At 45.5% G+C, this 15657-nt stretch overlaps 1 protein-coding gene across 1 annotated transcript in view; it reads left to right on the top strand.

Annotated features, from left to right (window-relative positions):
• Positions 1 to 15657, top strand: part of C1H4orf19 (chromosome 1 C4orf19 homolog) — a 139963-nt gene that overhangs the window by 105447 nt on the left and 18859 nt on the right. The window contains exon 3 of the mRNA XM_029589576.1: positions 13272 to 13325. Within this exon, the coding sequence (XP_029445436.1) occupies positions 13294 to 13325 (32 nt within the window). The 5' untranslated portion in view covers positions 13272 to 13293. The remainder of the gene's footprint in view (positions 1 to 13271; positions 13326 to 15657) is intronic.

Genomic DNA, 15657 nt, shown 5'->3' with positions numbered 1-15657 from the left:
AATTACCACATGGTGGAAACCGCATCTATTAATACAGTAATGCATGCGTTTTTTTCATTCATAGCTTGTGACATACAGCCTTTTAAGGAAAGAGCTGTGTCATGACATGTCAGATGGGTGATTTGATTGCCTTTGAAGCACTTCTTCATTTTGCTTTCATAATATTTTAGTACATAACATTTAGCACTAAAATATATGGTTTGATAATGAAGCTGAAAAAAGGCACACAACCATCAAGTTCAACTCACTTGATGGTCGTGTGTTTAGTTAAGCTTTTGGTGTAGAAGCCCAGACAAAACTCCAAGCTGTGTACATCAACACTAATTACGTTCTCCCAAGCAAAAAAAACCCAAAAAAAACCCAATTCTGACCTTAAAAGGTAAATAAAGCAAATTCTTGAATCTGCATTAGTCAATTAGAATCTTACCAAATTTGAGCACCCTTTACCACCATAACTATCAATCACTAGAAACTCATTCAGCTTCGTTTCAAGGAGGTAATTTTCCAACAGGTTTGTGTTTGTAAATCAACTTTTGAAAATTACCTGGTTGTAAGGGAAAAAGTAGGTGGGTAACTCAATTACATGCGTTCTTTTCCCCGCACTCAAAGTAGGTAATTCCAGGGCCTGGAACCGAGGTAGGAAAAACATTTACGCACATCCTTTCAATTTTCAAAATATGCATATAAATGTGCATGCAGAAAGTTACACCTGCTTCAGAACAGATACAACTGGGTGTGCATATGTTTACAGTCCCATTGGGACAACCCACAGATTTTCAAAGCAGACTTATGCACATGCATCTGTTTTAAAAATTCAGGCTGAATTTGAAATTCACCTTGAGCTCGTTTGGTAAGTTAAGTAAGTAAGTTCAAATATGTAGATTGTCAAGGTCAAAAGCATATTTCATAATTTAACAGCTCTCAGAATAAAGAAAAAACATTCAGGTGAATGATCATAGACTTCCATCCTTCCAATCTAGATATAAAATCCCTATTCTACAGAACTGTCCACATGAAAACATCTTTGTTCTAGGTTTTTGGGGTTTTTTGTAAGACCTCCGATATATCTGGGCAGGTATAAGTGAAAATATTCTCTGATTCTGTTTGTTATCCTAGACTTGGGGTCTGCTTATTCTGGAAGAGCTTTTTAAACCAAACTACATTTAAAGTTCCAGGAGAATATGATCTAGGATAGAACTGTCATAGCCACTCTCTCTCTCTAGGGACTTTCACCCACCTGGCAATCCTTCCTTTATAGTTGATCCATATTATTCAACTGAATAATAAAAAACATTGCCAGAATAGCAAGTTCATTGTATTGATGACCCCGCACAATCGGGCGGATTTTAAAAGCCCTGCTCGCGTAAATCCGCCCGGATTTACGCGAGCAGGGCCTTGCGCGCCGGCGCGCCTATTTTGCATAGGCCGCCGGCGCGCACAGAGCCCCGGGACGCGCATAGGTCCCGGGGTTTTCTGAAGGGGGCGTGTCGGGGGCGTGTCGTGGGTGGGGCCGAACGATGCGGTGTTTTGGGGGCGGGCCCGGGGGCGTGGTTTCGGCCCGGGGCGTGGCCTCGCCCTCCGGAACCGCCCCCGGGTCGGGTCTCGGCACACCAGCAGCCCGCTGGCGCGCGTGGATTTACGTCTCCCTCCGGGAGGCGTAAATCCATGGATAAAGGTAGGGGGGGGTTTAAGATAGGGCCGGGGGGGTGGGTTAGGTAGGGGAAGGGAGGGGAAGGTGAGGGGAGGGTGAAAGAAAGTTCCCTCCGAGGCCGCTCCGATTTCGGAGCGGCCTCGGAGGGAACGGAGGCAGGCTGCGCGGCTCGGCAGCCTTGCGCGCGCCGATCCAGGATTTTATAAGATACGCGCATATCTTATAAAATCCAGCGTACTTTTGTTTGTGCCTGGTGCGCCAACAAAAGTACACGAACGCGCTTTTTTTTTAAATCTACCCCACTAGGAGGTGTTTTGGTATTCTAGGGCATGATTTGCTTAGATTGATAACACAGGGCTTGATTTTAGTGATGTGCATTAGTTTTAACCGAATTTGCAAAATACAATGAATAAGGGCCAATTTGTTTGATTCAGAGGGCCCAGAAATGAATTGAGGGGACCCCCGAATTAAACGAACCTTATTCATTTAATTTGGTTAAAACTTCCGGTTGGGCCTATGCCTAGGCCTGCAGTCAGGGTGTCACCTCATCTAGAGTATAGGCCGAGGTCCAAAGCAGGGGTGGTGGCCTCCAACCGAGTGTGATGCCAGCATCTCAGCCTAGGCCGAGGTCCAAAGCAGGGGCCTTGGCCTAGACCTGAGCACAAAACTGGGGTCTCAGATACGTCCAGGGCCGATACCGGGGCCTCAGCTGAGACCCAAAGAAAGGCCAAGGCCCCCGAAAAATTACTTATCTAGTCCATCAGGTATCCAAAGCCTTGGCCATGCTGGAGCATGGGCCCAAGCCCACAATGGGGTTTGATCCAGAAGCCAGGTCTTGATGCCTGTGCCTTGGCCCAGCCCAGGTCTGATACCCAGGGCTCGGTCTGGAGACTGGGTCCAGGTGCCAGGGCCTTGGCGGCCTAAGCTGGAACCTGGGCCCAAACCTGATGGTGGGCTCCAGCTGGCCTCCTGCATCAGGCCTGTTTTGGACCAAGACCCTGGCATTGGGACCCAGCCACTGAGCCAGACTAAGCCAAGTCCCCGACATCAGGACCTGGCCTCTGAAATGGCCCTTGGAATTAGGCTTGGACTCCAAGTATCAGAACCTGGTCTCCAGACTGGACCCCATATCCAGGGCTTTAGCCAAAACTGAAGCCTTTGCATCTGGCTTAGGCCCTGTCATTGGGCCTATGCTGAGGCCCAGACATTGGGATCTGGCCCCTAGGTTGGGCCATGGTGTCAGGCCTGGACCCAGACCCCGGCCTAGGCTAAAACCCTGAAGTCAGGATCTGGCCTCTGGGCCAGTCCCTGACATCAGGCCTGGGCCCGGGACCCAGCTCAGGCTGGACCTCGGCATCAGGCCTGGTCCAGGTCAAGACCTTGGCATGGGCACCCAACCCAGCCTCTGGGCCAGTGTAGCATTTGGCCTGGCCATGGCCTAGGCTGTGGCCCTGGCATCAGGACCCTACTTTGAACTGGGCCTTGGCATCAGACCTGAGCATGCGCTCTGGTCTAGACTGAGGCCCAAGTATCTGGACCCAGCCACGGGCTAGTCCCCGTCATTGGGCCTGGGCCTAAGTTGAGGCCCAGGCATCAGGAACCAGTCTCCAGACTGGGCCCTGGTGTCAGGCCTGGGCCCCGGTTTTAGCCATGTTCTTGGCGTCCGGCTTAGGCCCCAGTGTTGGACCTAGGACGAGGTGTCAGGACTATGCCTCCAAGCCTCAGCCTTTCATAGAGCATACGCTAAGGTCACGGCGACTTAATTTGGCCCTGTCCTATGTAAGGTCGAAGCTTTGTCCTGGGTCTAGGCCTCGCCAGTGTATCTCCTCCAGACTTGGTAAGTGGTAGCCAGGGGGAATCCTGGACCTGGCATTTATCCAAGTGAGAGGGATGGATTGTAAGGACTAGAGGCCTTGGGAGGCCCCATTTCCTTTTTTTTTGTTTGTTTTTGTTCTTTTCTAATGTTTTATTCGCTTTTTTTAAACTAAAGAAACAAATTAAATATTAAACAAAATGAAATTCATGGGGAAGAAAACCTCCCGAAAACAAGCTGAAAAACAAAACATTTTTTATCCCTGCACATCCCTACTTGATTTACCCAAATTCATTTTGGCCTTTGAGTTGGAATCCATCAGATTGATGCCCGCAGATTAGTTGTACCCAGGTAATATTCAGCAAAGCCAAATGGCCAGATGTTTGGGCAATAATCTTGCCAGTTTTTAGGCAGCAGCTTCACTTGTTTTTGTAACTGCATAGGTTATTATAAAGCTTGGTGGTAAGACATGGGGGATTGGTGCTGGGTGTTGGAGTAAGTATGGGAATTTGTTTGCTTATCTACCCAAAATGAAGACAACCAAAAACTGACTTAACTGGGCAGATTGGATGGGCCCATTGCTCTTACCTTGCTCTTATCTACTTTGTAACTACATTCTCCGAAGCTTAAAAAGTGTTCTAAAATAATTGTTCTCATAGGAATTAGTCACAGCTGCTTGGCTGTGGCAGTGTGCAGGCCTAGAATTACAGCTACTATAGGAAGGAATAAATATATTTGGGTTTGAGGGCTCCACAAGGTGAATTAAAGATGAGTACATATTTGGGTGAATGAAGAGGGATGGCATCTATTAGAGATGTATAAAAGTGGTACAATATATGATAATTACTATAACAATATAAGGAGAGATCACATATAAAGTAAGTTTTATGACGTATTAAACCCTCATATTTCTGAGCATACCATACATATACGCTGAATAAGCGTCTTAATATTCAAAATACTTAGAGATGTGCATTCGTTTTAAACAAAATAGACAATGGCAATGATGTTGTCTATTTCATCTTGTTTCGAGAGTGTCATGAAACGAAAGAAAAAAATGACAACATTTCATAAAAATGTGTATTTTCTGAAAGTGCGCACTAAAAGGACTTAAGTGCACTAACTGAAAATGTTACCAATAATTTAAAAAGTGTCAATTTTGGGAGAGGTTTGTTAGCTAGAAATATGTTTCTGCATTCCCATTGACTGTCTCCTGAGTTAGTTGTTTGTATTGCCAAGATTGTGGGGGGATGACCAGTGCCTGGTAACAAATATAAACAAACAAGTGATATAATAATAACCAAGTTCTAGTCAGCAAAAGCAAAAGTATGTAATGCAAATGTATATTTTGAATTTGCCAGTCCCTTTGTATTTTAGGAAAGGTGCCTGGTATTTTGGGATACGCATACTTTAAATTCCCCTGGTAGGTATGGGAGTGGCTGGTGAGAGGGAGAGTGACTGGAGTGTCTTCTTTCAGGTGATAGGTGGGGGAAAGACTGGTTGCAAATTTGAGTGGTGACTGGTGATTGAGAGGCAGCCTGGTTTGTGTGTGGTGGTAACTGGTGAGAGGGGGTGTGACTGGGGTGACTGTATGGGGTGACAGGTGGGAAAGAGTCTGGTTGGAATGGTGACTGGTGAGCAAAAGGTAGCCTAGTGTGTGTGTGTGTAGGGGGGTGACTGGTGAGAGGGAGAGTGACTGGGATGACTGTATGGGGTGACAAGTCAGAGAGAGTGACAGCCTGGTATGTGTGGGGATGACTGGTGAGAGGGGGAATGATTGGGGTGACTGTATGTGGTGACAGGTGGGAGAGAGACTGGTTGAGGTGGTGACTGGTGAGAGGCAGCCTAGTGTATGGTGGGTGACTGATGAGAGGGGGAATGACTGGGGTGACAAGTGGGAAGGAGACTGCTTGGAGTGGTGACTGGTGAGTGAGAGGCAGCCTGGTGTGTGTGGAGAGGTGACTGGTGAGAGGGGGAGTGACTTGAGTGACTATATGGGGTGACAGGTGGGAAATAGACTAATTGAGGTGGTGACTGGTGAGAGAGAGAGACAGCCTAGTATGTGGTGACTGGGGTGGCAGGTGGGAAAGAGTCTGATTGGAGTGGTGAATGGTGAGCAAGAGGCAGCCTGGTGTGTGTGTGTAGGGGGGGTGACTGGTGAGAGGGAGAGTGACTGGGGTGACTGTATGGGGTGACAGGTGAGAGAGAGCGACAGCCTGGTATATGTGGGGATGACTGGTGAGATGGGGAATGATTGGGGTGACTGTATGTGGTGACAGGTGGGAGAGACTGGTTGAGGTGGTGACTGGTGAGAGGCAGCCTAGTGTGTGTGGGGTGACTGAAGAAAGGGGGAATGACTGGGGTGACTGTATGGGGTGATAGGTGGGAGAGATTGGTTGAGGTGGTGACTGGTGAGAGGCAGCCTAGTGTGTGGGGGGTGACTGAAGAGAGGGGGAATGACTGGGCTGACTGTATGGGGTGATAGGTGGGGAGAGACTGGTTGAAGTGGTGAGAGGCAGCTGGTCTGTGGGGTTTGACTGGTGAGAGGGGTGTGTGACTGGAATGTTTGAATGGGGTGGCAAGTAGGAGAGCAACATGTTGGGCTTGTGACTGGTGAGAGAGGGGCAGCCCGGTGTCTGGGAGTGACTGGTGATAAGGAGAGTGACTAGGGTGTCTGTATGGTGTGTCAGGTGAGGGACAGAGAATGGTTGAGGCGGTGACTGGTGAGAGAGAAGCAGCCTAGTATGTGGGGGTAACTGGGGAGAGGGGGCATGATGGGGTGACTGAATGGGGTGGAACGCAGAAGAGAGACTGGTTGGGGTGGTGACTAGTGAGAGAAAGAGGCAATCTGTGTGTAGGGGCATCTGGTGATAGGGGGAGTGACTAGTGTGATTATATGGTGTGTCAGGTGGGGGGAGAGAAAATGGTTGAGGTGGTGACTGGTGAGAGAGAGGCAGCCTGATATGTGAGAGGAGAGGTGACTGGGTGACTATGGAATGACAGGTGTGAAAGAGACTGGTTGGAGTGGTGAGAGAGAGGCAGCCTTGTGAGTGGAGGTTACTGGTTAGAGGGGAATGACTGGGGTGACAAGTAGAAGAGAGACTGGGTTGGAGTGGTGACTGATGACAGAGAGGCAGCCTGGTGAGTGGAGGTTACTGATGAGAGGGGAGTGACTGGGGTGACTGCATGGTGTGCCAGGTGGGAGAGAGACAGGTTGGAATGGTGATTGTTGAGAGAGAGGCAGTCTGATGTGTGTGGGGAGGGGGGATGACTGGTAAAAGGGAAGTGACTGGAGTGACTGTATGGGGAGACACCTGGGGAGAAGCTATTTTGTCTATGGAGGGGTGACCGGGTTAACTGTATGGTATGACAGGTCACCCCCAAACACCAGGCTGCCTCTGTCTCACCAGTCACAACCCCAACCAGTTTCTCTCCCACGTATCACCCCATACATTCATCTCAGTCACTTCCTGTTTCACCTGTCACATTCCCCCCCACCCAAACACAGTCACACATCAGGGGAATTCAAAGTACGCATATCCCAAAATGCCTGAGCCCCTTTCTTAAAATACAAAGGATTGGCAAATTCAAAATATGTATTTGCATTACATGCTTTTGCTAACCAGAACTTATTACATCACTTGCTTGTTTACACTTGTTACCAGGCACTAGCCATTGCCCCCAAAATTACCACCTTGCAATCTTGGTAGGACAAACAAGTAACTAAGGAGACAGCCAAAAGGCATGCAGAACCATACCTCTAGCTAACAAACTGCTCTCCAATTAACACTTTTTAACTTATTGGTAACATTTTCAGTTACGGGCAGATTTAAAAAGCCCGGCGCGCATAAATTCCAACCTTTTCGCACGCCAGGAGTATATTCCAAGAGGCCCAGCCACGTGTGTAAAGGCCGGTATGCGCTCAAGTGCTAGGCTTCTTGGAAGGGGCGGGACGAGGAGGGGCGGGCTGGGACAACCCCGTTGTTTGCTCTTCCAGAGCCTCACATGCTGGCCGGCTGCCGGCACACAACTTACTTCAGCTTGGGAGCTGAAGAAAGTTGCTCAACAAAGGTAACCAATAAAAAAAATTTTTGAATTTAGGTGTTGGGGAGGAGAGGGGAAGGGGAAGGGCGTGATGCGTCGCCATGTGAGAACTGCATAATTACCCCCCCCCTTGCACGCAAGGATTACAAAATCCAGTGCACATGTGCACGCGGCTTGCTTGCTGATTTTATAACAAACGCATGTCAGCGCGCGCGCATATTATAAAATCGGGACTTCCATGTGTGCGCGCATGCATGTATTAAAATCTACCCTTTAGTGAGCACTAACTATAGTTAGTGTGCACTAACATCCAGTTAGCATGCATTAAGACCCGGTTAGTGCGCACTAATACAAAATACAAATTTTTTAAAAATGTCACCATTTTTTTCTTTCATTTCATGGTACTTCTGAAACAAAACAAAATAGACAATATTGTTGCCATTGTATATTTCATTTAAAAGGAATGCAAATCCCTGCTGGGCACAATTTACAGTTATTTAGTGTGCCACGTGTTTGTGGCATGCAGTACATGACATGGTATGATCTACTTTGGCCAACTTAAAGAGGTGATGGAAGCTGAGATGTATGACCCACTGGAGGCAGAATGGAAGATGCAAGCATTATTTTAGCTAGATAGAAGAGATCAATTTTCAGATAGGCCAATTTACCCAGGTAAATGGCTTTTAAAATTGCCTTCCACATTTGCTTTTTTTTATTTTCTAGATACATTTGAAACTATTCTAAACTTTGATTATCATTCTGTTTTACTCTCTTCTATATAAAAATTTATTTTCTAAAGCAGAAAATACATTTTGTGATTCATCATTTTTGTCTTAAGAACATAAGAAAATGCCATACTGGGTTAGACCAAGGGTCCATCAAGCCCAGCATCCTGTTTCCAACAGTGGCCAATCCAGGCCATAAGAACCTGGCAAGTACCCAAAAACTAAGTCTATTCCATGTTACCATTGCTAATGGCAGTGGCTATTCTCTAAGGGGTAGATTTTTAAAAAAGGCGCGTTCGCGTACTTTTGTTCGCGCTCCAGGCGCAAACAAAAGTACGCTGGATTTTAGTAGATACGCGCGTAGCCGCTAAAATCCAGGATTGGCGCGCGCAAGGCTGCCGATTTTGGGCAGCCGGCGCGCGGCGAGCTGCGCAGCCTGCCTCTGTTCCCTCCGAGGCCGCTCTGAAATCGGAGCGGCTTTGGAGGGAACTCTCTTTCGCCCTCCCCTCACCTTCCCCTCCCTTCCTCTACCTAACCCACCCCCCGGCCCTATCTAAACCCCCCCCCCCCCACCTTTGTCTGGGGATTTATGCCTCCCGGAGGGAGAAGTAAATCCCCGCGCGCCAGCGGGCCGCTAGCGCACCGAGACGCGACCCGGGGGCGGTTCCGGAGGGCGCGGCCATGCCCCCGGACCGCCCCGGGCCGAAACCACGCCCCCGGGCCCGCCCCTGAAACGCCGCGTCCCGCCCCCAAAATGCCGCGTCGATCGGCCCCGCCCCCGACAAAAAACCCCGAGACTTACACGAGTCCCGGGGCTCTGCGCGCACCGGCAGGCCTATGGAAAATAGGCGCGCCGGCACGCAAGGCCCTGCTCGCGTAAATCCGGGCGGATTTACGCGAGCAGGGCTTTTAAAATCCGCCCCTAAGTGAACTTAATAGCAGGTAATGGACTTCTCCTCCAAGAACTTATCCAATCCTTTTTTAAACACAGCTATACTAACTGCACTAACCACATCCTCTGGCAACAAATTCCAGAGTTTAATTGTACGTTGAGTAAAAAAGAACTTTCTCCGATTAGTTTTAAATGTGCCCCATGCTAACTTCATGGAGTGCCCCCTAGTCTTTCTACTATCCGAAAGAGTAAATAACCGATTCACATCTACCCGTTCTAGACCTCTCATGATTTTAAACACCTCTATCATATCCCCCCCTCAGCTGTCTCTTCTCCAAGCTGAAAAGTCCTAACCTCTTTAGTCTTTTCTCATAGGGGAGCTGTTCCTTTCCCTTTATCATTTTGGTAGCCCTTCTCTGTACCTTCTCCATCGCAATTATATCTTTTTTGAGATGCAGCGACCAGAATTGTACACAGTATTCAAGGTGCGGTCTCACCATGGAGCGATACAGAGGCATTATGACATTTTCCGTTTTATTCACCATTCCCTTTCTAATAATTCCCAACATTCTGTTTGCTTTTTTGACTGCCGCAGCACACTGTACTGACGATTTCAATGTGTTATCCACTATGACACCTAGATCTCTTTCTTGGGTTGTAGCACCTAATATGGAATCCAACATTGTGTAATTATAGCATGGGTTATTTTTCCCTATATGCATCACCTTGCACTTATCCACATTAAATTTCATCTGCGATTTGGATGCCCAATTTTCCAGTCTCACAAGGTCTTCCTGCAATTTATCACAATCTGCTTGTGATTTAACTACTCTGAACAATTTTGTGTCATCTGCAAATTTGATTATCTCACTCGTCATATTTCTTTCCAGATCATTTATAAATATATTGAAAAGTAAGGGTCCCAATACAGATCCCTGAGGCACTCCACTGTCCACTCCCTTCCACTGAGAAAATTGCCCATTTAATCCCACTCTCTGTTTCCTGTCTTTTAGCCAGTTTGCAATCCACGAAAGGACATCGCCACCTATCCCATGACTTTTTACTTTTCCTAGAAGCCTCTCATGAGGCTTTTCCTAGAAGCCTCTCATGAGCCTCTCATGAAGCTTTGTCAAACGCCTTCTGAAAATCCAAGTATACTATATCTACCGATTCACCTTTATCCACATGTTTATTAACTCCTTCAAAAAAGTGAAGCAGATTTCTGAGGCAAGACTTGCCCTGGGTAAAGTCATGCTGACTTTGTTCCATTAAACCATGTCTTTCTCTATGTTCTGTGATTTTGATGTTTAGAATACTTTCTACTATTTTTCCTGGCACTGAAGTCAGGCTAACCGGTCTGTAGTTTCCCGGATCGCCCCTGGAGCCCTTTTTAAATATTGGGGTTACATTTGCTATCCTCCAGTCTTCAGGTACAATGGATGATTTTAATGATAAGTTACAAATTTTTACTAATTTTCCCATTTATTCCTGTAGAATTTTCCCATTTATTCTTGTAGAATAGAGACATAAATGTTTTATAGGATACTTATCTATAATCTTTATAAGCGTCATCTGGAGAATGGACCTGTAGGGTTTTGAAAGCTCATGTAGTACAGCATCTTTTTTGTTGGTCCAATAAATGGTTTCATAACCTGCAACAGTCTGGTTTTCTCCAGGACCAATAAGGCTATCAGAGCTCTTTACAAGGACATGTTTAAATGTGGCAATGTGGTGATCAAAGTGTACACAAATGTTTGAGACTTCTTGCTCTTAGCTTAAGCTGACACTGTGATGGGAGCACTTCCATTGTGCCTCTTCTGCTTAATTACAGATATTGATGACATTAGGAGAGTGATGCTGTATAACTTAAAAAGGAAAATGAGACTTATGCATGTTATAATGAAGCTGATAAGATATAACATGGAATCCGGGTCAGTCTGAAAGCATAAGAAAAAGATGTATTTAGATTCTTCACGATATGCAGGGTCTGAAAGTCACTTTTTAGCAAAGGATTTGGATGAATCAAGACCACAGTGCCCAAGTATGGAAAGAACAATTACTAGTATACAGACATGGAAATCTTGCCAGTTAAATGTGTACCACATAGATATATAACGTAGACTGTAAGACAAAATACTATCAAGTGAGGAAATGGATAGTGTAGTCAGTGCTCTCAACAGACCCTACCATTTCTAGTGAGGTCAGTGCAGGCAGGAGTGTGTAGGGAGTTAATATAACTGCTGTAGCCCTAAGGTGCAATAAGAGATTGAGGAGATGGAGACGGGAATTGGAGGAGAAGCTAATCTGCCTACTGCAGTTTGAGAATACCACCTCTGCACAGAGTGGTGTCTACTGAGCTTCTTCCTATCATAGGCCCGGCGACGCGCATATGTCCCGGGGCTTGAAAAAAGGGGCGGGGCAGGGGCGAGACCGAGGCCTCCGGCACAACGGCCGTGCCGGGGGATTGCGCGCTGGCACTAGGCTGGCGCGTGCAGCCTACGCCTGCCCAGAGGCAGGCGCAACTTATAAAATAAAGGTAGGGGGGTGATGTAGGTAGGGCTGGGGGGCAGGTTAGGTAAGGGAAGGGAGGAGAAGGTGGGGGGGGTGGAAGGAAAGTTCCCTCCGAGGCAAGCCATCGGGGCTCCCCTAGGGCTCGGCGTGCGCGAGGTGCACAAGTGTGCACCCCCTTGCGCACGCCGACCCTGGATTTTATAACATGCGCGCGGCTGCACGCGCATATTATAAAATCGGGCGTAGATTTGTGCGCGCCGGGTTGCGCGCACAAATCTACGTCCATGCATAGCTGCTAAAATCTGGCCCATAGTGAATTGCTGGTGTTTAAAATGCCTCATTTGATTTGAGAGAAGTCTGTGCCAGGGGATCGCATGCCGGTGCACGCAACTTGCTCCTGCTCGGAAGCAGGAGCAAAAGGTAAGATAAGACATTTGGGGGGATTTAGGATAGGGATAGGGGGAGGGCAGAATAGGGGAAGGGGAAGGGAGGTTAGGCTAGGGGGTTGGGAAGTTCCCTCCCAGTCCGCTCCTTAATGGGAAGGCCCCGATGCATCGCCACGCGTACTTGCAGATCTCTACCTCCACTTGCGCACTCCGACCCGAAAAGCATGCTATAAAATTGTGCATCCATGTGTGTGTGTGTGCACACGTAACGTTTGAAAATCTACCCCAAAACATACACACACATACAGTATCCCAAAAGCCCTAAACTGTACTAACTTGTCTTCACATAACTGCAATCTAGATGGATGCATGCATTCAGGTTTAGTAGTAACACTGATACTTGCGCAGTCTAGGCAAGTTTGTGTGTTACTTTACTTTATTAGTATATTTTATTTATTTATTTATTTGAATTTCTTATATACCGGCATTCGCGATGGGAGTCACATCATGCCGGTTTACAATAAACAGGGTGTGACAAAAGGATAAATACTTAAAAACACTTAACATTAACATGTGATAGAATAGGAAAATAGCAGTTACAATAAAACAGGGACATAATGCAACTTGGATTGTAGAGAAGGTGAAAGAGAAATTAACAATGAGCTAAAAAAGAAATAACCAAGGTAATAAAACCTGCCAAATTAGAAAAAGAAAAATAACATTAAGGAGTTGTCCAAGGTTGTTGATTACTCTGACGGAGTTGAGTTGCTTGAGTTGAAAGTAAGTTCAGTTGGTATCTGGAAAGGCATAAAGTATATAACATAAAGTATATAACAAAGTATATAACATATAAAATATATAAAGGCATAAAGTATATAACATAAAGTATATGTTATATACATTAAATCTGCTGTCTCTATTGATTTATTTATGTATGTTCCCTCTCTTACCCACTGAGATTTGTGGATCATTGGTCAAAAAATTGTTTAAATAAATCAATTAATAGGCTATACATTGAAAAAATATATAAAGTCTGTTTCTCCTTTTGCTGTTTCCAAATACTTCATGATGAAAGTAAAGAAATTTATTAGAGCATTCCCATGGTTATGGTATAGTTAATGTTATCTTCTCATCTATTACTAGATTGCCCAATACACTACTTTTGAATTGTATTATGTCAGTCTCATTTTTTTTTTTTTACTTAAAATAATCTATCAGTTTTTTCTTCCCTCTTTCTTTTCTATTTTAGATACTAACAAAGCATAATCCAGATGGGGTGCAGATGTTGCAGAATGATACAAAGGTAAAGAATGCACTTCTGAGCATTTGAAGGAAATGTATTTCTTCCTATAACCCACATTTAGACCCCATTACTAGCCAAAGCTATTCCATTATTAATCATGCCAGGGGGGTCAGCCACAGCATAACACACCACAATGCACCTTAGACACATGTTGCAATCAACATAGTAGCATGGCATCCATACTTGGGGCTCAATGAACCCGTTTCTCTGGGACTGAGAATTTTCTGAAAGGTATTCAGAGACTTTTGCAAATAAAAACATTCATATTTTATGTTAAAAAGACACAGGTTAGAAGCCCTCCCTAGCTTGGGAAATGTCCTATGAAAACCCTTTGCATGGCATTTTAGGATGGCCCATACGCCTCATTCGGAACAGGGCAACACGTTATCAGTTTCATTACTAAACAGGATCTGCATTATTCCTTTCCGAAAATGCAGTCAGTCTCCTATTATCACCAAAATCTGAAGCTGGGTGGGAGGAAAATTCAACTGAGCATACTCACACCTTGATGTCAAGAGCAAGAAGCCAAAACATCTACCCATACTTCAGTCTCCACATTGGTGAAAAGCATTTAATACTGCAATTTTCAAAAGGCATTTACCTAGGTAAAATAACCTGACTGTAAACTCCCATCCTCAAATACGGCTCGAAGGACGCAGGGCTGCCAGAGCATGTGTAACTTTAGCCACGTTAAAAGGAGGCAATTCTGCGGATGTGGTTAAATTAGGGAAGGAAAAGAACACATGTACAGTTGATTACCAAAAGTACAAGTACACATGCTATTTTGCTCTTGCTCAGTCACCTACACAGATATTTTCGTAACGCCCTCTTCGAGGACCTGCTGGAATGCAGGGGCTCACTGTAGACCCCAGAGCCATTTCTTCTCTCAGATCACACTAACACAGTTCACAGCAGGCCACCAGGGTTTGTTCCACAGGAAGGAGAACAAACCTCCAGGACCCTAGGCTCACAGGGCTGGTGATTCGCACACAGTCTCTCACTTCCTTTAAACTCTCTTGAGCCAAGGTGCTCACGTTCAGGATGTCTTTGCTCGAGGGCATCCTTGACACTGAAGAAAAAACACTGGACACTGGTGGAGTGTTTAGCAAAACTACTGCAACCAAAACTATTTAAGTCCAAATCACCACAAAAATTCTCCAGATGATCTTCTCACAAAAAGAAACAGTCCAAAGGAGCCTCTTTCTCAGTTGTAATAGCTGAGTCAGTGTCTGTTTGGGTGGCAAGCAGTAGGAAAAGACTCAGTACTCCTGAGCGGTAGAAGTTTTTAGTAACCTACATAAGCATATTAATGTTAAAATCAAACTGCCTAATTTGTTCCTAACAATCAGGTTTAATTTACACAACTAGTTTATTATTTTACATTGTTACCAAACTATGATGGCACACGAGTAATTTGTAATCTATACCACCCATATTTCTCTTTATCGTGCCCTTCTGTAAACCGTTGTGATGGTATTTAACTTAACGACGGTATAGAAAAATGTTTAAATAAATAAATAGAGCATGGGCTCCTAGTAGGGCTGGGATCTCTGTCTTTTTCTGATGGTGAAAGGATGGCTTCTGGTGGTAGAAAAATCTCAAAAATCTATTCAAAATCTAAAAATCTCTCCTCCTCCTCTGTGGGCAGGAACTGGTAGCAAAAATTCCCCCCAAAACAACTGGAACAAAACTGCAAAAATTCTTCCCTTTGTTTTTCTATCAGTACTCTGTCAGGTCACAGCTGTCCTTTCTTTAATTGGGTGAAAGGAGTCACAGGGCCTTCCTGACCTCTTAAGGCAGAGGTAACAAGACCTCCTCAGGCAGGAGCCAAATCCCAAAAAAAATAAACTCTCAGGAAAGTACACAAAACAGCTCTTCTCCAAACACTCTTTAATTTCTTCTGCTGCACTCTGCCTCTTCTCTGGAACCAGGCTGGGTGCCCAGAATTGGGAAAATCTCCAACGGTCTCTCTTTCTTTACTTCTTCGTACTCCAAAATAAAATTCAAAACTCCATTGCTACTTCCTCTGGTATCAGGCTGGGGGTCCATCAATGATAACTAAGAAAATCCTCCAACTTCCTTGAACTCCAACTAAAAATGTCACCCTGCTTCTCATGCACATCCTGCTTTTATAGTGCACTACTAACCAATCCAAGCCTCAGATGAGGTGCCTGCAGGGATGGTCTGCAAACTCTCTCTAAATCCCAAACAGGAAGTAAGGTAGGGACAATTTAGCTAGTAGAGACCTAGAGGTCTCTATTTTTTATTTTAAATATTTATATTCCACATAATCCAAGTAACAGATGCAAAGTGTTTAGATGCTTTTAACATG

The sequence above is a fragment of the Rhinatrema bivittatum genome, chromosome 1 (assembly GCF_901001135.1).
Source record: "Rhinatrema bivittatum chromosome 1, aRhiBiv1.1, whole genome shotgun sequence".
In the NCBI taxonomy this organism is placed as follows: Eukaryota; Metazoa; Chordata; class Amphibia; order Gymnophiona; family Rhinatrematidae; genus Rhinatrema; species Rhinatrema bivittatum.
This window is presented reverse-complemented; position numbering and strand designations above follow the sequence as displayed.